This window comes from Macrobrachium rosenbergii, chromosome 24 (genome assembly GCF_040412425.1).
Source record: "Macrobrachium rosenbergii isolate ZJJX-2024 chromosome 24, ASM4041242v1, whole genome shotgun sequence".
Classification (NCBI taxonomy): domain Eukaryota; kingdom Metazoa; phylum Arthropoda; class Malacostraca; order Decapoda; family Palaemonidae; genus Macrobrachium; species Macrobrachium rosenbergii.
This window is the reverse complement of record NC_089764.1, coordinates 33879742-33905276: the sequence shown is the minus strand read 5'-3', so window position 1 is coordinate 33905276 and position 25535 is coordinate 33879742. Positions and strand designations below refer to the sequence as shown.

Sequence of the window (25535 nt, the reverse complement as noted above, 5' to 3'; positions counted from 1 at the left end):
GTGAAGATAAATAATGGTTTAGCTGTAAGACGTCCAATCCCAGGATGTGATGGACTTGGCAAAAATTTCTTCAGGCAATGGGTGCTTCAGAGACACACATGGAATGAAGCTCTGCTACATAAAGAAGGGAGGCATTTCCTTGGTTGAATCGTTGGACACTGTCTGTGTCCAAGATCGCTTCCTGGCCTCCTTTGGGTTCGAGAAACCTTGAGGAGGAAGCTGGTATCTGGAGGTACGGTCATTTCCTACCTAGCCCGCTAGAGAGCAAACCTGTGGGCGAATTTGGTGTGAAGAGGATGGACGCAGTCCTGACTCAAATCTCCTAAGTGTGTTAGCCCTGATTTGGCTTTGGCCTTGAGGGATGGACCATTGCTGGGTTCTGCTTCTTTCTTCCCTAGAGAGTAAGTGGATGCTGCAGTAGACAGAGAGCTGATAACAACAACCATCTTGTCCACCAGGCAGTGGCAAAGGCTGCTGGGTCTTTGCATGCCACTGCAGCTCAACCTTCAGGTTTGGCACTCCCTCTATGGGTCCTAAGAAGCCCCAGACTTTGAAGATCCCCTGTAGGAATACCCAGTCTTCTTCTGCCCCGGCAAGGGTAAGAAGACAGGAGGCGGACGCTAGGGGCGGCGTTCCTCCCCACATGCTGCCAGTGGTGGGGGGTTGCCTATCAAGCCTTTAGGCAACATGGCAGCGATACGGAGCAGAGACCTTGGTAGTGAATGTCCTTTGGGAAGGATATTTAGTTCTCTTCAGGTCTCCCCCACCTCTCACCAGCTATCCGGTCCATCTCCAAACCTACGTTCCTGGCTCGCTGAAGGACCTCGCCCTTTGGGGGTAGGTGAAGGCAATGCTGAAGGAAGGTGCTGTGGAAGTCGTGACAGATCGGTCTCCAGGCTTTTACAGCCGTCTCTCTCTCTCAAGAAAGCATCAGAGGGATGGAGACTGGTCATAGACCTCTCTTCCTTGAACTGATTTGTTCACCAGACTTGGTTCATGATGGAAACGACATGTTTAGTGCTCGCGGCCATAAGGGAGTCCGACCTAATGCTTACATTGGACCTGGGGGATGCATATTCCCAAATACCCATCCATCAATCTTCACGCAAGTACCCCTACTTTATCCTTGGGAAGACGATGTACCAGTTCAGAGCACTCGGTTTCGGGCTCTCACCGCTCATCAGGCATTCCATGTGAGTGTTCACCCTCATGTCTACTTGTTCCCATTCGCATGGGATACATCATCTGAGGTATCTCGATGATTGGCTAGTCTGGCAAGCTCTCATTCGCAGTTGCTCCAGGGCAGGGATCAGCTTCTCAAGTCTTGTTACAGCTTGGGAGTTGTAATAAACTTTGAGAATTCTGATCTCATTCACAGGCAGAGGATAATGTACCTGGGCATGCTGATAGATGCGGCAGCATTGAGTGTCTTCCCCTCAGACTCGCATACCAGCAAGTTCAGGGAGGTAGCACAATCATTCCTGTCTCAGCAGGAAGAAACAGCTTGGCATTGGCAAGTCATTCTCAGTCATGTGTCATCCTTGAAGAAGCTGGTCCCTCATGGGTGGCTTTACCTTCATTCCCTTCAGTGGAGAATGAAAGAGTTCTGCTCTTTGGCAAGGGACTCCCCATACCTTCCCATGCCTCTCTCAAAGGAAGTGAGACAAGACTTAGCCTGGTGGCTGGACAATAGGAACCTCATAATAGGAGTGTGTCTACACACTCACCCTCCTGAGATGCTTCTGTTCTCGGATGCATCGAGGGAGGGATGGGACGCACACCTAGAAGAGTTGCTGGCTTCCAGTGTGTGGGGAACAAGAATGACAAGCACCTCCACATCAGTATCTTGGAACTCAAGGCAGCCTTCTTAGCTCTCCAAGAGTTTCAGGATTGAGTGATGGGGCACTCCGTGGTACTGATAAGCAATAATACCATGATGGTGGCATACATCAACAAGCAGGGGGAGACTGGTATCCCTTCAGTTTCATGAGTTGATGGTACAGGTACACGAGTGGGCAGTAGTGCACTCAGTGGAGTTGTCAGCCAGATACATTCCAGGCAAAAAGAATGTAGTGGCAGACAGACTCAGTAGCCAGGGTCAAGTGATAGGAACAGATTGGTCTCTACACCCAGATGTAGGGAAAAGATTCTTCGACCTTTGGGGATGACCAGTGATAGACCTTTTTTCCACCTGGCACAACAGGAAGTTGCCTGTGTTCTGCTCGGTCATCCTGGACCCATGGGCAGCAGCAGAAGATGCCTTTCAGCACCCTTGGGACAATCTTGAAGTGTACTTTTTCCTCCGTTCTGTCTGATTCATCTGGTGATCAACAGGGTAATGATCACCCCGAATCTCAGAATGACCTTGGTGGCTCCCAAGTAGCCACATGCTGAGTGGTATCCAGACCTGCTAGCTCTGCTATTTGAGGCACTGAGAGAGATTCCTCCTAGGCACAACCTCCTTTGCCAGCTGCATGTCGAGAGGTTCCAGCATCTCTTGCAAGTCCTCTGCAGCTGTCTACCAGGGGAAGTGGGCCGTCTTCTGTGGTTGGTGTTGTAGACAAGATATCTCTCCGGTTGGAACCTCTGTTCAGCAGGTAGCGGACTTTCTCATTTTCTTTCACTGAGAGAAGCTTCTCTCCATCTCGGCTGTTAAGGCTGCAGGGCCGCCCTGAGCCTAGTCCTGTGCCTGAAAGGAATCAGTCTTTCCTCCTCATGGGAGATCTCTTTGCTGATTAGAAAATTTGAAAAGTCTTGCCCTCCCAGGGAACTGAGGACCCCTAGGACCCTTGAGTGGGATGTGACTCTCTTTCTTCTGAGCCTGACTTGTGCACCATACAAGCCGCTACGAGAGCCATCATACAGGGATCTGACCCTCAAGACTGTCTTCTTGCTTGCGCTGGCATTGGCAAAGAGAGTAGATGAACTACAGGTAGTATTTGAGTTACGATAATTCGCCTTGTGATAATTCGATTTTGCCATGGGGTTAGCAAGTACAGTAATACTGATATGACAATATTTTGACAGTATTTTTAAAATTTGCACTCGACAGGCACAGGCAACAGCATACAATCAGGCAGCAAGAGAGACCAAATTACAATAGACTGACGATTTATCCTCCATCTCTTTATCCAGTCTTTTAGTTAAGTAAGTTGAAAAGGTAAAAGAGAATGATAAATGTGTAAATGTGTACAGCTATAAACAACCGAACAAGAAACAGCTGTTTTGCTAAGAACAACCTAATCGGATAACAACAGCTTTTTGTTTGCATTTTAACCATCGTACGATAGTAAACAATTACTGCAGGTATGTTACAAATGACGTTAAGTAGAATAGGACTGGTATGCTTTTACAGTATACTCTTACTCGCTATGGAGAAAAAATCGACAAGGAAATATACTGCTAAAATTAAGCTGCAAGTTGTTTGCTGAAGCTGAGAAAACAATGTTCAAGCTGCTAATGACTATAAATTATCGTGCATTGGCAACATGGATGAAACTCCCATAAACTTTGATATGCCATCAAACTCAACTGTAAATAAGATTGAAAGAAAAGTATTTTAATCAAAACCACTGGGCGTGAAAGAACACATTTTACTGTTGTTTTCACGCCGATAAAAGATAAATATGTAAGGCTCATATTATGATGAAATCAAGTGAAAATAGCAAACGGAATCTGTTGATTTTTTTTTACAAAAAACGCGCTCCAACGCCATCTGTTGTCCCTTAATGGACGGGCGTCATCTTATGATCTATAACATGTTTTGAGTGATGGACGGGCTAACCCATATGAATATTAATATTACGCGCCTTACAATTTAGATGAACTTAGCAGGAAAGATGTTCATAGCACTTCAATGGTCCATAAATGACTTATGGGAACTGTAGTAGCTCAGCACAGGGCAGAGGGGGATCAGTGGGGAATGTATTGGCCCTTTCTATCCCATGATGTCTTTTTATTTTTTTGCTCATAAATATACCCAGGGATTGTTGGTTTTAGTTTGTAACTTTTATGTTAGTATGTCAACTATAATTGTTAGTATCATATTATAAAATACACACGCAACAAATTTGCATCTTTTCCATGAAGCTTTTAATAAGTTATGCTTTACTTCACTGTATCCAATAATAATGTGTGTATTCTCATATTATTGTAATATAAAATACAAACATAGCTATCAATGTTTTGGTTCGAAAATCAGCCGATGGTGATTATTAAGTCTATTTTGCCATATTCAACTTGATATTAGTATTCCACAGATTTATAAATTTGTCAACAAAAACTTTTCCTACCTTTTTCAGAGATGGGACCTTGTGAGACTTAGTCAGAACTACCTAAAACTACTCTTAACCTATACACACGAAGGTTCGCAGGGTCTCTTGATACACTGCATTTCAGGGTGGGATCGAACTCCACTATTCATCTCTCTACTGAGGTTATCACTCTGGGCTGATGGATTGATCCATTCTTCTTTAGATTGTGCTCAGGTATGTGTAATGTTTGAAATACTTTTTAAAAATAAGCATTGATCAACTGTAGTAAAGCATAAAGACTGGAATAAATGCATAATAAAATTTGTGTGGGTGAATATACAATTGAGTTTGAAGGGTAAATATTAAGTTTGATGTATTAGTATAAAAATAAGGGTTTGGCAATTACATTACTCTATAGTTTATATAAAGAACAACTTTTAATTATGAAATGTCAAAATGATTTGAACCCTGAAATGTTAATTTGGTTTGGCTGGTGATCATCAACAATTAAAACTACATGTTCTTCAGTTCTAGTAAAAAAATTTTCTACACATTCTTTTCCCGAGTGTCTTCTTGCATATTTAGGTATTAGATTGATTTAAGGTCTTTGGAACCCTGGCAAGTGGTGAACTACTCAAATTGCAGCAAATGCTTGTGAGACATTTCTCACTAGTTAATGAGTTAATTTAGGGAAGGAGTAAAGCCCCTTGCTCAAAGTTGATCAGCAGCCTCCTCCCCAATTAGTACTTAAAGATATCGTTGGCCTTAACAAATTTCTTAAAAGCTCTGTTTCAAAGACCTCTTTATTTTGTTAAGAATGAGTGTAGTAGGCCTTCTGAACCATCAGTGTGCCTTCTCTTAAGCAAGAACAGGGAATTTAGTAGTATGGATATGGCCATTTTTTGATACAGTGGAACCCGAGTTCTCAGTCTTAATGCATCCAAGAAGGCAGTTTGAAAACCAGATAAAGTTTTCCCATAAGAAATAATGTAGATCGTATAAGGCACCATAACCCGAATTTTATGTACAGTACTCGAAAAGAATAAACGTAATGAATAGGTGAAAATTTAACCTGTTTACCTGTACTGAAGAGAGTTGGTGTAAGTGGCAGACAGTGAGGAAGGTGAAGAGGAGAGATATAATTGTTTGGAAGGATAGTTATCTTATGCAAAATGTCGGGTAACTTTCCTGGGTTCCCCCATAGGAGGGTACTGCTGGCAGTGCACCTCATGCAGTGCACTATAGGTGTTGCTTAAGGTTCTTTGCAGTGTGCCTTTGGCCCCCAGCTGCAACCCCTTTCGCTCCTTTAACTGTACCTCTTTTCATATTCTCTCTTCCATCTTACTTTCCAATCTCTCTTAACAGTTGATTCATAGTGCAACTGCTTTGAGGTTTTCCTCCTGTTACATCTTTCAAACCTTTTACTGTCAATTTCCGTTTCATTGCTGAATGACCTTTGGCCTAAATTCTATAGTCAATTCAATTCAGTTTCCTTGGTTCTTTCTATTTTATGTCTCTTAGCACAACTAAACCTGCCTGAGACCTGCTTGGACCACTGTCTCAGTGAAAACCTGTCCGTTGATATTTGGTTTTGCCTGCATTTGAAAATTTGTTGTAAGTAATGCATGGCATTGTCACTGAAAATGTTCAACATGGTTTGTTACAGCTTTGTCATGGTGAAATGTTTTCACAAAACTTTGTAACTCGCACCATTTCCTACATACCTCCTTGATTAGTGAACTAGGAACATCCTCCCATTCCTCCTCCCCCTCCTCTAAAGACATTACCCCAGCTGCTCTCTGAAGATCTTTGAGTTATGCTGTAGTATAGTCAGAGTTTTGGTCGTCCGCCATCTCGTAAGTCATCATCACTTACCTCTAAGTTCATGAACTTGCCTATAGACAAAATATCCTCAACAACAGGCTCAGCCTCATGGCCTTCAAAGTCTGCCTGATTCAGCTTCTGACCACTGAGACACCTCCTTCCAGGCTCTGTTTATGAGACTTATAAGTATCAGTTGGCTTTAAAAGTGGTTTTGACCATTTTGGCTTTACTTTGTTTTTCACATATTCTCATAGTTTATCATCTGAGCTATTGCCAGACTTACAGGAAGGCTGATATGAAGCACCCTAAATTTTTTTTTTACCATTTGTTTTATATATCATAATACGTTTTTCTTCATACACATGGGTGAGCTGGACTTATAGAAGAATCAAGTGTCTTTGAACCTCAGCAATGCTAAAGATATTGAAGAGGGTAGACACAGTGTGTTGCCAAGAAAGTCTAATAAAAATGTTATTCTCATAACATCAGGTTTATACAGTATAATTCCTAAAACTCCATTGTTTATGAATGGATTTAAACAATTTAAAAAGCAATATAATTAGTGCTTCAGTGCGAATAAAAAGCTGATTCACCTTTGTTTTTTATTTATGTTTTAAATATAATAGTTTTGTGTATTTCTTTATTTTTGATAGTATATAAATTTTATTTGAAAATTTGGTGCTCAGTTTATTTTATTAGGAATGTTAAATTAGCTTGTATCTGCTGGACCGATAGACGAGTCAGCATTCAAACAAAAAGAAAAAGATTGCTTGGCTGACCTGGAAGACCGTCTAGTCTAGTTCACCTGTTTCTCCACCAGGTGTGTTCAGATGTTTTAAGCACTAGTGAGAGTTCCCATTGCTGCCATTGTGCATAGTGGTTGTTGGCATTCTGTGGAGTTGGGCTGTTTTGCACCTGTTTATGGTATTGTAATCTCATTTTCCCAGGATGTCTTCCACTGGAAGCAAAAGCAATAACATCAGGCTATGTAGGAGTGATTTTTGTGTAAGCAGGATGTTGAAATTTGAAGTAGACCAACATTCAGTTTGTACCGGCTGCAGGGGTACAGTGTGTGTGTGATCTCGAAACTAGATGTGATGCAGGGATTGGTCTAAGTAATTTTATGTTTAAATATGTCAGATACATATAGGAAAAGAAGGGAAGCTGATAGATTGTGAAAGCAATAAGTTAGGACTTAACCTGTTGGTCCTTCCCTACCTAGTGTCCCTTCATCTGTAGCCACAGTATCCCTACTCAGGCTAGACGTTTTGATAGTGCTAGTACAGTAATTCCCTGAACTCGCGCGATTCAAGTTGCAGGAATTCACAGACACACAAACTCTTCATTGGAACCTAACTAACTGTCATGCACGAGTTTTTCCACAGACACACAAACATTTGCAAATCCTCAAGAAACTCTGCAGAAGTGTTTGTTTAATTTTTTATGTAATTTGTAAGTCTTCAAGCTTTTATGGGTAAATAACTTTAAATAATCAAATAATCTCTCTCTCTCTCTCTCTCTCTCTCTCTCTCTCTCTCTCTCTCTCTCTCTCTCTCTCTCTCTCTCTTTTTTACTGATGAGAGAATTTTTAAGGTGCATGCATATGTTTATTTGTTTTGTATGATAAATAAATGATTTACCTAATAAATATTGATTTTCAAATATTAATAAGGTTAATAGGATTAAATAATAATAATAATAATAATAATAATAATAATAATAATAATAATAATAATAATATTAATAATAGTATAACTGTAATTACAAAATTCGTATTATAAACAAACAACCATCTTTCCCTCATCTTTTGTTAACTCTTTGAAGATAAGCCCAAAGGCAAAGCTGTCAAGTATGTCTGTTTAATATGACAGGAAGGGGGAGTGATGCCAATTAGCGGGTCAAAGGTTTTCTCTCTCTCTCTCTCTCTCTCTCTGAATAAAGAAGTTCTTAAAAACGAGGTCAAGAAGACTTCTAAAAATAGATCAGTGGAATGGGGAGGGAGAGAAAGAGTATAAGTAATCTTCACATTGTATATTTTTATGTCAACCATTTATGTCTTTTTTAAGGGTAATATATCAAGCTAGCTTTTAAATGAAATTACAGTAACTTTAATTTCGTTTAAAAGTTAGCTTAATACTTTGGGAGCATGATTAGGGTCATATTTAGTGTTCAAACTCTAGAAATAAGCATTTGTTAGCATCTTTAAAGACTGCAAAACTTACGTGAAAATTCGCCTTGTTTTGGGGAGGTCTCCATGGAACTAACCTCACGTAAGTTTGGGGTATGGCTGCATTGAGACTTCCTTTGTAGCTCCTCCCCTTGCTCCCCTTTCAGTTCAGAAAAAGCATATCGAGAAGTCAGAACAGGAAGTCAACCTTATTTTAAGTTCTATTACAAGTTTAACCGAGTTCGTGACGGAGCCGTTCCGAATCCCCCCATAGTTTGCGTTCTTTTTCTCGGTCCCTTGTTAGAATTAAGTGTTGGTGCCCTTGCCTGTACGTAGCCCAAGCCTTGGACTGCCCTGCGATAGTGGGACTTTGCGAAAGAGTCGGCTACCTGGGAACTGGGTCGGTTCTCGGGGCAGTGGGGTTCTGTGCTCTTCAATACCTACTTCTCCTTTTTCTCGGTCTGAATCGTGTTTAATGCGTTCACCTAAGGACCACTTTGGTAAACGTAAATTGCCACTTAATATTTCGACCTCACCATCTTCAGTGGATAGGATTAAATTGATTTGCACAGAGTAAGAAGGTGTATATATACATTTTGGTGAATCTTCTTCCTCTGGCTTTGTTAATAGATTAGTCTTCTCATCAGACTATGGTTTCAGATTCTTTGGTGTTTTCCAGGATAGATGCTATTCTAGCTGCCTTACGTGCTAATGAAGTCTGGGAATGTTCTGCAACCCATTGAGTCGTGTTTGGAGGAGGTGGGTGAGGTAGATGTAGCCCATTCTCCCTCCCCTCCCATACCTTCCCCGTTTTCTTTGACGACTGGTAGGATTGCTTGCACCTCCTCTTCAACTTTGCCTCCTTGTGTCGCCTCAGGGAAACAGCGGCAGGCTAATGTTCTTGCAGATTCCTCTTCCTTTGAGTCAGATTTGCTTGGCAAGGAGTCGGCTTCCGTCGCCATGTCTCCTCAGTTAGCGGAAGAAGAAGATCTGGATTCGGAAGAATTTCCTTCGTTCTTTCAGCGTTTGATGGAGTGTCGCGCAGCTCTTTATTCTCATTTTTGTAGAGGACAAAGGTTCGGTAGAGACTAGGTCTCTCTTATCATCTAGTATCTCGGCTCCGGTCTAGTCCTTAAAAAATCCAAAGCTTTCTCCTTCGGTTAGGGCCCATTTTGACAAAATTTCTCATATTTTAGTATACAAAGCTTCTTGTAAGGCAATTAGCTCTTGTCTTCCTGGGTTTTTGAAGCCATGGACAGCTGCTATTTATGACACAGGCATGCAGCTGGCGCCTAAACCTTCCTTGGACATCGACTCGGATATCTTTGCTTGTTTGGATCTAGTGAAGAGACGGACTCTTGAAACTGGTACAGTAAGTTCTTTTGTCTAATGTAGAAGCAGAGGCTTTGTACAGGTCCTTATTCAGAATTACAGAAGTCCTGTCTTTTGCTAAGCTTTCACTTAGTACTATTGCTGTCTCTCCGCTCCAACTTAAGGATTTTTTGGCGCCAGCAGGTATCAAAACTTGGGAGGAGTCATTAGGTTTTTTGTCTTCCCTGGACAAGGCTATTTTAAATGCAGCAGGCAAGTGTTCTTTTGCCTTCTCCGACTCGGTCTTGATGATGAGAGAACAATTGTGCTTCTTCCTTTCGTCAAAGGTCTCTCCTACTCAGAAACTAGCAGCAGTTTTAGTTTCTCCTTTAGATTGTCTTCTTAACCTGTCCCTTTTTAAGGCAATAAGGGAGGATATCACCGTAAAAGAAAATAGAGAGTTGATCACACAGTTTGTTAAGGCAAGCATGAAGAGGCCTGCTCCTTCCCTTGCTTTTGGCCTTCAAGCCAAGTTTCATGCCTCCTTGTCTCATGAAGCATCTTCAGCTGCTAAGACATTTCATAGACCCACTTCAGGCTTCAATAAAAGCAAGTCTATAAAGGCTTTTAGAAAGAAATGAAGTTTTATGCCCTCAAGTTCCAGTGGACTGCAGGCCTTCTGGAAAGTCTGGAGAGAGTTAGGAGCAGAACATTGGGTGGTGAGGGTTCTAAGGGAAGGATATGTCATTCCTTTTCTGTCTCCTCCTCCTCCTCTGTCGTCGTCCCCAATAGCTTTTCCTTCATATCTTCAGCAGCAGGAAAAGTCTCTTATTCTCCAAGAAGAGGTGGTAGCTTTGCTAGAGAAGAAGGTGATCGAGAGGGTGTCAGGAGACAAGGTGTGGTTGTACAACCATTTTTTTTTTTTTGGTACCGAAGGCATCCGGCAGTTGGCGCCCAGTTCTAGATGTGGCGAAGCTTAATGCTTTCATTTGTCTACCCCATTTCTCCATGGAATTAGCCAGCACAGTACTAGAGGCAATTCAGAAGAATGACTGGATGATATCGGTGGACATGCAGGATGCGTATTTCCACATTCCAATAAACCCTCAGTCTCGCAAGTTCCTTCGATTTGTAATTGCAGGGAAGGTACAGTTATACCCCAAACTTATGCGAGGTTAGGTTCCAGAACCCCTCACGCAAGGCGAATGTTTGCGTAAGCTTGGCACGGTCTCTAAAAACACTAGTAAATGCTTATTTCTGAAGTTTAAACACTAAATACGACCCTAATCATGCTCCCAAATTATTAAGCTAACTTTTAAATGAAATTAAAGTTACTGTAATTTCATGTAAAAGTTAGCTTAATACATTATCCTTAAAAAAAGAAATAAATGGTTGATATAAAAATAGTTAGAAGAGAATTTCTGTCTTTCCCCTTCCCACCGATCTGTTTTTAGAAGTCTTCTCAACCTCTTTTTAATAACTTCTTTTTCTACGTCTCTTTCTCTTTGTTCTGAAATGCTTTTTCATAAACAAACTGAGTTTTTTATGTGGACTAATACAACTCTTCGTTATTATGTCTCTGTTGTAGAACATATTTGCCACACTAGCACAATTACAGTTCGTAGACGGTACAGGTAAAATCAGATCCAATTTAAACTACTTACTGTACAGGTAAAGATAATTTGTAAAAATGTGTGAGCACTAACTATAGAGAGAGAGAGAGAGAGAGAGAGAGAGAGAGAGAGAGATTGTCCTTCCTTGAAATATCAAGTTAAATTATTGAGAGAGAGAGAGAGAGAGAGAGAGAGAGAGAGAGAGAGAGAGAGAGAGAGAGAGAGAGAGAGAGAGATATTGTCCTTCCTTGAAATATCAAGTTAAATTATTTATGAATTATTATGGAGACAGAGAATAACATGAGAGAGAGAAGTTATTCTTACGTTAGATGTCAAGAGATGGAAATTCAGTGTTAAACTAACTTTTAAATGAAATTAAAGTTTACTGTAATTTCTTTTAAAGGTTAGCCTAACACATTACCCTTAAAAAAATAAATGGCTGACGTAAAAATATAGTGCGTGAAGATTAGTATGCTATTTCTCTCTCTTCCCATTCCACCGATCTGTTTTTAGAAATCTTTTCAACCTCGTTTTTAAAAACTTCTTTATTCAGTCTCTTTCTCTTTGTTCTGAAATGCTCTATGTCTCTATGTTTTAGAACGGCGCATTTGCAGTTTGTAGATGGTACAGGTAAAATTAGATCTATTCAAAGTTATCTGCTGTACAGTTAAAGACATACAGAGAAACAGTAATACGTAGGTTGGCTAACTATGAGAGAGAGAGAATAACAGTTGTCCCTACTTAAGAGAGAGAAATTTTTTATGAACTATTACACACACACACACACACACACACACAGAATTACGTAAGAAACCTCTGACCCGCTAATCAGCAACACTCCCCCTTCTTGTCATGTTAAATCAACATGTCTGACGGCTTTCCCTTCGAGCTTCTTACAAAAGATGAAGGAAAGATATTTGTTTGTTTAAAATACGCATCACATACGAATTTTGTGATTACTGTTACTGTATATTATTATTATTATTACTATTATTATTACTTAATCTTATTAATGTTTGAAAATTAGTACTTATTACCGTCTATACTCGTGTAATGTTTGATATTTAAAGACCAGATTTATGACCTAAAATTTTGGGGTCGAACATTCCATGAGGTATAGTTTTGGAAAAGTGCAAGATTTGGGACTAGGCTGACAATGAAAGTCAACAAAGTAACATTTCCTTCCACAGAAGGTGACAAACTATTTTTTTTTTTTTTTGTATAATAAAGACAGTAAATATAAATGTTTAACTTATCTGAGAATCTTTTATTATGTTTTTTTTTCTATATGGCTGTTCTAGGCTATAATAAGTGTAGCCTACATTTCCTGAATGTAAACACGTATTAGCTGCCATTTGTATTTCATCATCTGATTTCACTTACGACTCACACAGAATCGTACATACTGAAGGGTATTGAGTAAAAATGTTTTGACAATTTTGATAAAAGAAACAGTAACAGGGTAATAGAGCTAAAAGAATAGTGGAATTTGGTAAAGAGAGATTAAAGAATAGAAATGAATGATTATACTGTTCGCTAGTTTTAGTGGTTGAAGAGAGATTAAAGAATAGAACCGATGATGATTATGCTGTTCACTAGTTGGTGGTTGCTTGGCAAGCTGTCGGTAACGACAAAACGATTGTAAACAAAGAAGGCGGAAGTTTTTTTTCCTTTTGTTTATTATAATTAATTTTTTAATGATTCGAAATGAGTATATGCTGATTTTTTATATGTTTTATAGGCATATTCTAAGCTTTTAGCTTCCTAGTTTAACTCAATATTTAGATGTCAGAATCATAGACTAAGCTACGGTAGCGACTTTCAGCATAGCCTAGGCTACCATCATGTTTTGATTCCAAAATATAGAGATATAGCCTAGTTCCTCATTGGACGGGTGGGTATCATTCTCAGCTAGCACTCTGCTGGTCCCGCGTTTGATTCTCTGACCGGCCAGTGCAGAATTAGAGGAATTCATTTCTGGTGATAGAAAGTCATTTCTCGTTATAATGTGGTTCAGATTCAACAGTAAGCTGTAGGTCCCGTTGCTAGGTAACCAATTGGTGGTTAGCCACGTAAAATAAATCTAATCCTTCGGGCCAGCCCTAGGAGAGCTGTTAATCAGCTCAGTGGTCTGGTTAAACTAAGGTATACTTGACTTTTTTAACTTAAGCTTATTGCCAGAATCAAAACTTGAACATTACATGGGGTATATATATGCTAAAATCCTAATACATGCAGTAAAAACTAGGGGTCGAACATTACATGGATTTGAATGTTGCACGAGTATCAATGGTATTAAGTAAAAAATCTACTGTATTTATACAAAACAAAAAATTCTCTTATCTCAGTAAAAGAGAAAGGGAGAGAAATTACTACTTTTATTATTTATTGTTATTTAATTTACACTTAAAAGCTTGAAAACTTATATAAATTAAATAAAAAATTAAACATAAACACTTTTGCAGGGTTTCTCAGTATTCGCAAATGTTTGCGTGTCTGAAAAACTTGTGTATTACAGTTAGTTAGGTTCCAATGAAAAGTTCAGGGTTATTATTGTATTTCAATTCAGGGCACTTTGTTTTGGCCCGTGTACAGCTCCTCGGGTATTCGTGAGAATTTTAGTGCCACCAGGAGGATGGTGTCGCCTCTTGGGAAAGACTCAGGATGTGGCCAGTTCAGTTTTATTTGAGAAAGACTTGGGACAGGAAGTCTCAGCCAGATTCCCCTTTAGTCTTGCTCTCCAGCCTGTCAGAGAAGCGTCTGAAAACAAGGCGAGGTCTGGACTCATCACCTTTAGGGATAACCATTTTTCCAGTCTTTGATGATCCATCCACCATGCCAACGATTTGGCTTGGTGGAGGGATTGTCAAAGACTAGAAAAAGGCTTATCCCTAAAGGTGATGAGCCCAGACCTCACCTTGTTTTCAGACGCTTCTCTGACAGGCTGGGGAGCGTGCCTGGGAAGCCAACAATGATTTAGCTTAGAGAGGTTTCAGTGAACTGTAAGAAATTTGAGGATTTCAGAGTGTAAGGACTTGTATGAGCTCAGTAGATAAGGTAGCCAATCTTTAGAATTACATGCATGTATGAAATGCTCAGTCTTTAAAGGATTGACAGTTGTGTTCATATCAACTGCCTACCTGGTGATGTAGTTACCTTTGTATTCTAAGCATTACAGTTATCAATGTTCTTGATTTATGTGTGTATTAAGAAACCAATAACCTTACTTTAACTTAACAGATTTTGTATTTGACAATTGCCTATGACTGGATGGCATTCGGGCATGACCTTCAAGACAGATTGAACAAAGGAGAAGAGATTTTTTTCTTTTGCTTTTACTTTCTCAAGTTCATCACCTCAGATGACTTCACCATAGGAAGGAGGTAAGGTTAATTGTTTTGGATTTGTAGCAGTTACCAAATTTAGTTGAAGTATTGTTGCTCTTGGTTATGCTTCTAACATAGTAAAATGCTCTAGTCTATAATATTTAAGCATTTTTAAAACTTTGTAAAGCTGAAACACGTTGTGGAACAGTTTATGCAAAACACTTTAAGTGGAAATCTAGTGCGATATCAGTGGATTTTAGGATGACGCTCCTGAAGTATTGCTCATTGTCCTGAATAGGGTTGATAGAAAACAGAAGATATAGAAGATATGGTAGCTTTTTTAACAATGAATGAATCTAACTATACTACAGTGGTAAACTGAAAATGAGAACATGACCCTGTTTAGCCATGTTCTAAAATATGAGAACGTGGCACCGTTTATCCATGTTCTAAAAAATTATCTTGTGGTACTTCTGGAAACCTCTTGTAACCCTAGAGGTTTTGCTTGCCCAGCAAATCCTAGATTTTCATACCAGTATTAATGCAGCCCTTTGTAAAACTCTACTATAAAAGTTTTCATGTACAAGTAATGAGAAAGATGAACAAGTTACTGCATTGACAGCAACATTTTATATGAAGACTTTCCATTAAATGGATAATACCTGTCAAAGCCGTCATTATGTAGTTTCTTAGTTTTTGTGGGGCTAAAACTCTTTTGTAAAGGTGTTGAAATACAGTATATTGAGCAACATTAGGCATATATATTTTTTTTTATTAAATACCCCTTTGATGTGAATTTTTTTCTTCTTATAATGGAACCAAAGGATATTCGATGAGTAACCCTCACACCTATCTTTGATTGAAGAGAATTCGGTACATCTATAAAACACAAACTGAATCAGCAGTCAGTGATGATAAGTCTTAGACATAGATTGACATTAATAAGGATATTTTATGAGACCTCTGCATATTACACAAGAACAAACTTAAGACCATCCTTATGAAAGTTATATAGATGTTTTGGGTTGATCCATTTTTCAGTGCATGAAATAACTAATGGTAACGGTTCAGTAGTTGGTGGTGCTGGTAATTCTGGACATCTAAAGCAACTTTTGATCATATTGCTTTTCTATCATACTTTTAATTTCAACCTTTTTCAGGGTTTTAAGAATTCTTCTACTAAAATAGTATAGTGGACGGCAAGTTATTTGCTCCTGCTTTTGAGGTTTATGGTATATTTGTGTAATTCTTATCAGCTCTCAGTAATGTTTTATCTTGATTTTCCAGGAGACACATTTCTAGTGATAGTGCAAGCTCAGATAGATTGGATGGCTGTGTATTGTTAGATGCAGATGGACTAAGCTCTGCAGGATCTTCAAACTCTCTCAATTCTTCATGTTCCTCAAATCGCTCTTCCCATCACACACCACCTGTGTATTTCAAAGCTGGAAAAATTGGTGATGCAGATGCATACAATGCCCATTTGACTTGGCCGTATGGAAGTTTTTCAGGTGAATTGGACTTTGACGACATGTCTCCTAATCTAAGTCGTGCATCCTCTGCTTCTTCAACTAATAAAGGGGCAGCTTTTAGCCGGTCCTCACTAAGAGAAACGGACTCTTTTGGTGCTAGTTGTGATGGGAAGTTATCCCTTAGACAAGGCGCCCTGTCAGGGGCGCTCTCTCGGACTTCAAGTGGTTCGTTAAAGAATGGGGCGTCTAATTCATCCTTGCCAGAATCGGGCAGGCCTTTATCCTGCCCTCGTAGATCTCGTAACGGACACAGTGATTCTAGTGGAGATAGTGCAGGTTCTGACAAAGGAAATAAAGAAAATAGTGCTTTAAGGACTAGTCCAATGGCTGTTCCAGTTCCACGTGGACAACCAATTCCAAGGCAACGGCAGGAATCCGTTAGTTCAGTGGGTAGTTGGCAGATCATATCAGGGACAGGGAGTCTTCGTGGATCTACAGGCTCAGCCAATGCTGGTTCAGCTAGTTCGCGTTGCTCTCATTCTTCAATGTAAGTATGCAAGTGAGTGGTAATATGGGTGCAAGTGAGTGGTAATGTGGATGCAAGTGAGTGGTAATATGGATGCATATTTTTTGTTGAGTGATTACAGTTTAACTTTTCTATCCCTCTCAGATTTGCTCTTTTGTGGGTGCACATTCTGTCTTGGTTTTACTTATGATTGCAGGTGTCAGAAACTTAAGATATTCATACTTACTGCCCTTGTTTCTTGTAGTGTTACTGCTTGTGAGTTAGGTGGAGAGAATTTCCACAGAAGTTAAGAAATTGTATATTTCTGAAATTATTTTTTAAAAATTAGTGGCTGCATCTTGAGAAGTGACCAAATATGAAAATGATGAAATTTCCTTCAGCATACAGTTAAAAATTTAGAATTTTTATGACCACAGAATTTATTGTATTGTATTAATGGGAAAATAATAATAAATAGAAAAGAATGGAGAAAATAAAAAAAAAAATGCAGCAAAACCTACGACATGGGACTGGAAATGCACCCATGACAATTCTCATATGTAGAAATCCTGCACAGAGTGTTAAAAGTTTTTCAGGATAATACTTGTTGTATTTACAGGGTGTTTTGAATCTGCAAGTTCCTAAAGTGCAACATTTTTAGTATGCAGGGTAGGCTTGGAATTATGAAATATGTCTTAATAAGGAAAATATGTTCATAGTATACAAACTTAGTCTTCAAAAGTGGGGCCAATAGGGATAAAAACCTAAATATGTGAGCTTCTTTCAAGTGTCTCAGTAGGTACTGCAGTAATATTATCATAAGTACAAGATGGCTTCAGGAGTTTAACTTCACTGCTTTTGCATTTCTGCGTTGCCACTTTGTGGGGGTCTCATGTAACTAACTGCCACATAGTGGCAGCATAACATTGCAAATGCACTCGGGTTAAGAAACTTGTGAAGGAGTCTTGTACCGATATAATTGCTGTACAGTGTTTGTAATAGCATGACACTTTGCACATTATAATGATAATGATGACACAAACTAGAAAGAGGAGGCAACATGGGGAATAAAATCTCCTGACCCCTCTCCCAAAACTTCCAAGGACGAGGCATTGGAAGAATGGGAAGGGGTAAAATCTTCAAGGAAGAAGCAGCAACTGGGAGGAGTCTGAACAAGGGAAAAGCAGAACAGTGAGAAGCTTGAGAAGCATCCATCAAAGAAGGAGAGAACCCTTCTCCAGATGGTGTCTCTGACTTCCTCTTATGCTGCTGCTTCTTGGCAAAGAGCCTCCATTGCTCAGGAGACCAAGAACGACACTCAGGGCAAGGATTTGTTACATTACAAGAATTAGATCTGGTCTACTACAAGTAGATGGGGATCGGTCTCAAAGGATGCAAGAAAATGTGAATAAGGTTAGTTAGCTACACCGGGACATTTCCTCTGAGGCTTAAGGGAATGCTTAAACAAGTTTTAGGATTGCATTGTCAAAAGCCAAAACACACGCACACAAAACACACTATATCACACTGACACAAAAATTTCAAGCCAAGGAAACATGGGCGAGGAACGAAACGCCAGCTTTAGGGAGGAGACACAAAAGTACTTCGTCCTCTGAAGGCGGTGAGAAGAAAACAGCGTTGAAGATTAGGTTGCTGCCCACTGCCTCCCTCATCCCAGTGACTGATACCAGATGCCACTAATTCCTTGCATAAACAATTCCTATTGTTTTTATTTTACTGGTTTTCAGCTGGCACCAGAAGATTAATTTTAAAATTTGTCATTTTAAATAAGCATCTCTATTTAAAATCGGTTTTCTTTCCAAGTATTCAAACCTAAAAAAAAAAATGTGGAAAAATGTGAAAGTGACCATCTGGATGCTGCAAGGACAAGTGCTGGGGTGAACTCTGCACTATACTTTGTATTGAGTGTAACAGATGTGATTGCAAAGTGTTGTATAAATAAAATATTTCGCATCAAAACCAGGTTGTCTAGAAAGTTCATTACAAATTGCACTAATCAGACTTGTCAGGTAACCCAATGAAGTCTCAGAAATAGTTTGTCACAAATTGCATTCAAAGTTTGGCAGTATTTTTAGTGCATAGATAACCGTGGATTGAAAGGCAGCAGACGATTTGGCTCCATGTTAAAGGGGTTTTGATTCTGCCCTCAAAGTAAACACTTGGAATGAAGAAGTTGCATGAGTAATTTTGTTTATCAAGATACAGTACAATTAGACTGAATCCAGTCTACCTGTATATTTGTTTGAAAGCTTTTTTTTGTTTTAAACAAAACTCTTACAAATAATAAATTAGTTGTTAGTATTGTGGCAGTGAAAGTTTAATTTTGAGGTTCATCCTCTATTCTACAGTCGAAGTATGATTGTGGTAGTAACTATTACATTTTGTATTCTTTGGAGCCACCTCCCTAATGTTGAAAGAAAGATATTGGGTATACATGATATTTATACTATTTTACATAATCCCAAAGGTGTTACCCCTATGTTTTAATTTGGCTGAGGTTGCTAGTTTGATTCCCTGTCTAACAGGTGTTCAAGGGGCTTATGAGCCGACAGTGTACCTTATTTCTTGGCGGACACCCATTTGTCAACCAAATTGAATGTTGCTTTACTTCACTGGCTAGAAGGTCAGCTGCATTGGGAATGCGTGTCGCTATCCTCTCCTTTGGTTTTATGATGAGTTTGCTAAACCAACTCAGAGACAATCAGACCACTGAACAGTGCAAAGAATCGTGAAGTCATTAAGCAGTAGGCTCCATTTCAAAAACTTTCATAAGTCTGGGCTTAAGGATTTGTTCTCTGAAAGGTGTAAATTGGAACTGGGTAAAGTTGAAGCTGGATATCTAGGGAGCATGAGGTCAGAAGTAACACAAGAAAAGAAATCAACCGAGAGCAGTGCAGATTAGTCCAGAGGGGATGTTGCAAAATCCTTGTTGTACTGTACATACTGCAGTAGGCTGTACCACTGCCTGCAGTGTCCTGCACTAGGCACTTAGTACTGTGGGCTAATAGTAGGGTATAGAATATTCAGCCAATAAGAGATGGCTAATAGGCTCCATGTAAACCCTGTTTGTACTGTTTCTCCTTTTAGTAGCCACTCATGAATACTTTTGTAGGTTATAGAATGTAAGTCGTAAAGGTGTCTATGGTTACCAAGTTTGAAATCCTAAACTGACTTGTTGCAAGGTTATTCACTAGCCATTTTCTTTCATATCTTTGCTGTGCTGTACCTATTAAGCAATTTTTCTATGTTATGCCTACGTGGTTCTCATATCCTGGACTTTGATTTTTAAAAAGTTTGGCCTGCTCATTAGTAGCTCTGAGGTGAATACCTTGATAAGAGGGCTGGCAAGAATTTGCTGCTCAGTATTAAGATGGTTTTCATTAAAGACAGGTAAAACTCAAAAAAGGTTGCAAGCATAACTGCCTTGATTATACTCACTCTTACTGTCATTTTCCACAAGCTGTTCTCCTGCTTTTGGTTTTGATTTATTTTCATTAATTTATGTTTTGTATGCAGGAGAGGGAGTAAACTTTGAAGATGCATTGCATAGCCTCGACCCACTGTGAAAAGCATTTTGTGTGCAAGCATTGAAGTTCACATATACAGTATAACCATTCACTCCTTTCAATCCTTTGCAACCACCAACTAAACTAGACCTGGTCACCAGAAGGTTTTCCAGCTAGTTTATAGAGATGATGATTCTATGGTCATATGTCTTGCACATTACAGTATTCATCACTTTTCTAGTCATATTTTCATCAGAATTTAAAGAGAAATTGAGCATAGAATTAGAAAATATCAAATCTGATATTTTGAGGTCTGAACTACAGTATTTTTAAGTGATACAGTAATTGTAAGAGCAGTTTGGCACACAAAATAAAATAAAGGCTGAAAAATTTTAACTTGATGAAATGAACATCAAGAGGTCATTTTGAAAGTTGACTGAGAACTTGACTTTTTGTCTTAACTGGCTGGCCTAAAGCAGTAACATTTTGAATTGTCTTTTAACTTATTAATTGGAGAAAGTAGGAAATTCCTAACTGTAAGATATGGCTACTGTATAACACATCCTGGTAGTACTTCCTTTTCATATATTTATTTAATATGTTTAGGGCTTTTGTTTTCATCTTTCAAGGAAGCTCTTGATTTCAGGTCATGTATTATTGCTGTTGACAAATGTGTCTTGTAAGACTGACGAAAGGAAAATGCAGATTCTGGTTTCTCCATTTAAATTTGTAACAATTGTTCATTTCATAAAACATTACAACTTTAAACCTGTGTAAAATTAAGATTGCCACATACTGTGTGTAAGAAGTAATGATAGTTTTGGATTGGAAAATCTTAGCATATTTTACCAAATTACTTTTCAATTCAAATATTTATAGTCTAAAATTATGCTCTTCTTTAGTGTGGAAGTCATCCATTGCAACAAGTATGATAGCTGATCTTTGCTTGAGAAAATGACATTCAGTTTGATAAGTACCATGTTGTAATACAGTATTGACCTGGCATAGTGAAAAGACTTGTGAGGGTAGCATCCATTAAATATTTATGGCGTAAAAGAAAATCGTTTTAAGAATGTTTTCTTCTGAACAGGCCAACTGACATGATGGATTCTGCTACCACCATAAAGGAGGAAGAAGGAAGCTTGGAATCCGAACAAAGTATAATTATTTTTAATAGAGCAGAGCGCCTAGCCAAAGTAAGTGTCAGTCATTTTCTGCTTTTAATATAGTGGTTAATATTTAAGCAGATAAAATGCTGCTAGTTTTCAACTCGATACCAAACTTCTTATTTTAGAAGTGTATTTTGTGAATTTCAAATAATGTTTTTATATATTGACTATATTACCCTTACTGTACCAAAGTCCTTGTTGGAGGTGCTGTCTTCAGCTCAGCTGAAACGTGTTCTTACATTGCTCTAATTTTCTCCTCTCATTTAAGGACAGATCATTCATGCGAGTCTGTTTGAAAGTACTACAAATGACTCATTGGCCCAGTTACACTAAATTATAATAACAATAAATTTACCAAAGTAGTTTCACCTCCTACCGCCATCATTGTTGTCTTAGATCTTAGGGGTAAACAGAATATACCTTGGTACCTAGAGTTTAAACATCTAAATGTATTTTCTTGCTTTGATTTTCTTTGCATAACCGCATCTACACAATTATTATGTGCCATAAAAACGTACACTAGCAACATCTATATGTCAGTGTGATGTCAGAATCTATTATCCAAAGAAATAAAGCTATTAAATTAGCTTATAATGAAGATTTGCACCATTAATTCCATAGCTAGTTCCAGGTTAAAGCTAGAGGATCTCTATAAAAGTGGTGTGTTTTTCCAATTCCATTTCATATTTTCATATGCCTACCTTCAAAAGACAGCTAAACAGTAAAGCTTGCTTTTTCAGGTGAATGTGTTTTTGGCACAGGTTACTTAGCATAGTTATACCATTCAGTTTTATCAGTCGTCAAGAATAAACAAATTTTTATTCCTCACAGGTCCGTTCCCTTTTTTATACCATCTACGTTGCCTCCATCGGGCTCAACTTCTCCAATGGACGGAACGACTCTGGCCTAGGCACTCTGGTGTCAAACTTTGCTCAAAAAGTTGGTATCAGGCCTATGTCATCTAAGTAGGAAAAAAGCAAGGTGGAACGAGAAAAGCACTAATTTTCTTTTTTTTTTTATATCTAGAGCCTGAAGATATGAAGTGATATATATATATTTTTTTTTATTATAGTTGCAAAATTTTTGTAGGCCAGTTCATTGTTTGGGCGTTTTTTACGGTAAACATATAACTGCCAAAATTTTTAAAGCAAGAGTATTAGATTTAGATCTGTGAAGGTCTGCTTTTGAGATATATTCCTTTGTCTATTTTGTCAGGTGATCAGTTCGTGTAAAAAACAGAACGGTAATGAACTGGCTATAAACATTTGTGATTTCTATTTTTTTAATAAAATAAAAATCAGATTCTTTCATCTCAGAGTCAGTTTTGATATATTAAGTCTCGATAGAAAGGATTTGTATAGTTTTTAAAATTTTTAAATCCTGGATAAACAGTATTAAAAAATGTATATTTTCACTGGATTCATCCATGGCAGTTTCAGATCATATTTGTATTATATTAACCAAGCAACCGATTAATTGCTACAAGCTGCCTACCTTCTATTATAGTACAGTATTACTGTATAAAAGGGACTGGTGTTTCTGAAATCTGATTTTATGTCTGTATGATTGATGCTTTGGTAAATTTTGTCATTTTTTGCAATTTGGAAATTTTTGACAAGTGAATAGTAAATCTGTTTTTTGAAAGTTTTAACTTGAGGGATTAAGAAATTATCTACCAAATAAGGTGTTCAAGAAAGTTACTGTTTAAGCACAGTAAACTCAGTAACTAAGGTTTAGGATATCAGTTGCACCGAAAGTTAGTTTTCTGTTCACTGCATTATCATTTTTGTTTATGGAACTGTTATGTCAAGTTGGATGCAGATAAGTCGTAATGAAATTCAGTAAATTTTAAAGTAATATATTTTATCTGTCAGCCTGATTCCTTGTGTAATTTACATTTTACAAAAATTGTAAATGCTTAATTTATTACACTTCATGTAGCTATTTACAGACATCATAAAGGAAGTAGTGGTTATAATAAAAGTACTTTTAATGTTTTCAATGCTATTGTCCACTACCAGATGTGCTGACCCATTGCTGTTCAAAAACAAAAAACAAAAAAAAGTTCCAGGATAGAATTAGCAATACTGAAAAATTGAAAGCTAAAACTTCAGGTACCATGTGAACTGTCCCTCATTGTGACTTTTAACGGGTTTTCGTGTTGAATGTTGGTAAAGTTTTGTATTATTTAGGAGCATAAACTCTCAGTTCATGTCAGTGGCTCAATTTGAAATGTTATCCTCAGTAGATGTCAAAAAAGGGTGTACACTCTCTCTCCTGTATCAAGTAATACAAAGGTTCGTTGTGGATTTAGCCGTATTACATTTACTAATGCCTTTATACCTGATCAAGTGGATGCAGTGTGCCAAACACAGTAGTTTATGAATTACAACTGAAGCAGTGCTTAGGCCCTGTAACCTCAATTTGTTTATGGTGGGAAAACTGTCATCTAAATGTTATTTATTGCATGGTCGTAGATGGGTATTCAGTGCTGTTCACCTGAACTCGACACTGTTTGTCACATACCAGTAACGTCTTAGGTGTCTGTATTTGATCTTTGGTTCACGCCGTCATAATAAGTTTGTAACTCGGGGAAAATGATGAAAGTTTTTTATGAGTTAGCAAAAGCAGCAGCTTTGTTTTAGCTTATGTGCCAATTGGAATAGTTCCAGTCTGTAATTGTAGACTTAAGTATTCCTGTTTAGTGTGGTGCATTTACTTTTGTCTCGACCTGCTTTTTCATGATGAAACAATTAACTGTATGCATTTATCTGAACCTGAACATGAGTACACAATGAATTTGTTCCAGAACTCTCGAGACGGAACCATTACAGGTAACTAGTATAACTGCTTGGCGAAATCCAGTTTAATGAACTTCGTAGCTGAAGAGCTTGGGAATCATCAGTTACTATTGAAGAAGTTGTATGGCTTAAAAGGAGTTTGCACATGCGGTTTGCATGGCATGAATTAAAATTGGCACGTTTAGTTTTCAGGCGTAAAGAAGTAAAACTTGTGAGAGAAGAGAGCAAAGGGGTTGTAAGTCTTTCCCAGTGTTGAGAAACGATTCAGTACAGAAATCAACTTGAAAGGGGAGTTAGGCAACTTATTCCTTCTTGGGAAATCTTTCCAGACTTCTGACTGTTTGTTATAGTGATTTAGCACATTTTTTCCACGTGATGGCGGAAATGCATTGGTAAAAAAAAAAAAATTTTTTGTACACCTTGTCAGGGTTATTGAAACCAGGGGCTCTGTAGCACATGTAAATGTGCAAACTGTGATGAGAGAATATTCTGTGCTGTGGATTAACATTTGTTTTAGAATGGTTATCCTTGTGACAAAAACTTTTATCTGTATATCAATGTAAATAATTGGGTAGTTGTATATTTCAAATATATATTGTTTGTAAGATTACACATGGGCTGTCAAACTCAACTTGATGAAATTGAACTTGGATTTTTGTTTACAGTAGTGTCTTCAGAATGGGCCCACCTTCTTAGGGTTCAGAATTTGTGGAAAACGTGATAAGGGTTTAGTTTGAAAATGACAAACTTTCTAAGGAATTTAGTTTTACTCTAGGTTTTGGAATGTGGAACATTAACTTATCGTGCATGATCATTATTATTATAATCAGGCTATGTACAAGTCTATGTTTGTGTCATGGGTACCTCCCTCCAGACTTTTCAGCGAGAAATATGTTGTGGAATTAAACTTTTAAATATTTTACTGTTCTGCTACTACAACCTGTTTAAATATTAGACTTAACCCCCTTTTTTTTCTGCAAGTTCCATTGTATTTCAGAATAGCCTTATAATTACTGTACATATTCTGTGACGAGCTCGGGAATTAATTTTTTTTCACTATTCACACACATACAAGTACAAGCTGGTTTATATGGGAGTTTTGAAAGTAACATTTTCATAAGATTTTTAACAAAAAAATGCCCTGGTCGCTCGTGCCGTCACAAAAATATGATGAAATTGTATCCTCCAGAAATTGTTCAACAAAAATTACTGTACATTGTTTACTCTAAATCACATTTAATCTTTTTTTAGTGTGACATACCTTTAAATAGGACTTGAACTTGTTTATCTTAAAGTACAGAAAGGTTCCTCTTGTCCAAACACAGGCTGAATTGGCTGATTTCAATTTTAACACTGCCAAAATCTTTCTGTAACTGCAGAAATGCTTTTGTAAACTTTTAAGTCACCTTGTAGAAATAAAATAAAAGATTGAGTAAAAAGTCTTGTTTCTTTCTAGCCACATTAAGTGAAGTGAGGGCGAAAAGCACTGCCATTCACAAACAAACTAGAGGCAAGTTTCCCCCCCCCCACAGATCCATGACACTTCTAAAATCTTCTGTATTGCTAG

At 38.1% G+C, this 25535-nt stretch overlaps 1 protein-coding gene across 4 annotated transcripts in view; it reads left to right on the top strand.

Moving 5' to 3' along the window:
- Window positions 1–25407, top strand: part of EDTP (Egg-derived tyrosine phosphatase) — a 50457-nt gene extending 25050 nt beyond the window's left edge. For all 4 annotated transcript variants that reach the window (XM_067126462.1, XM_067126460.1, XM_067126464.1 and 1 more), the window contains exons 8-12: window positions 4302–4487; window positions 14409–14551; window positions 15782–16513; window positions 21089–21194; window positions 21999–25407. In XM_067126462.1, the coding sequence (XP_066982563.1) occupies window positions 4302–4487; window positions 14409–14551; window positions 15782–16513; window positions 21089–21194; window positions 21999–22136 (1305 nt within the window). In that variant the 3' untranslated portion in view covers window positions 22137–25407. The remainder of the gene's footprint in view (window positions 1–4301; window positions 4488–14408; window positions 14552–15781; window positions 16514–21088; window positions 21195–21998) is intronic.
- The last annotated feature ends 128 nt before the right edge of the window (window positions 25408–25535 follow it).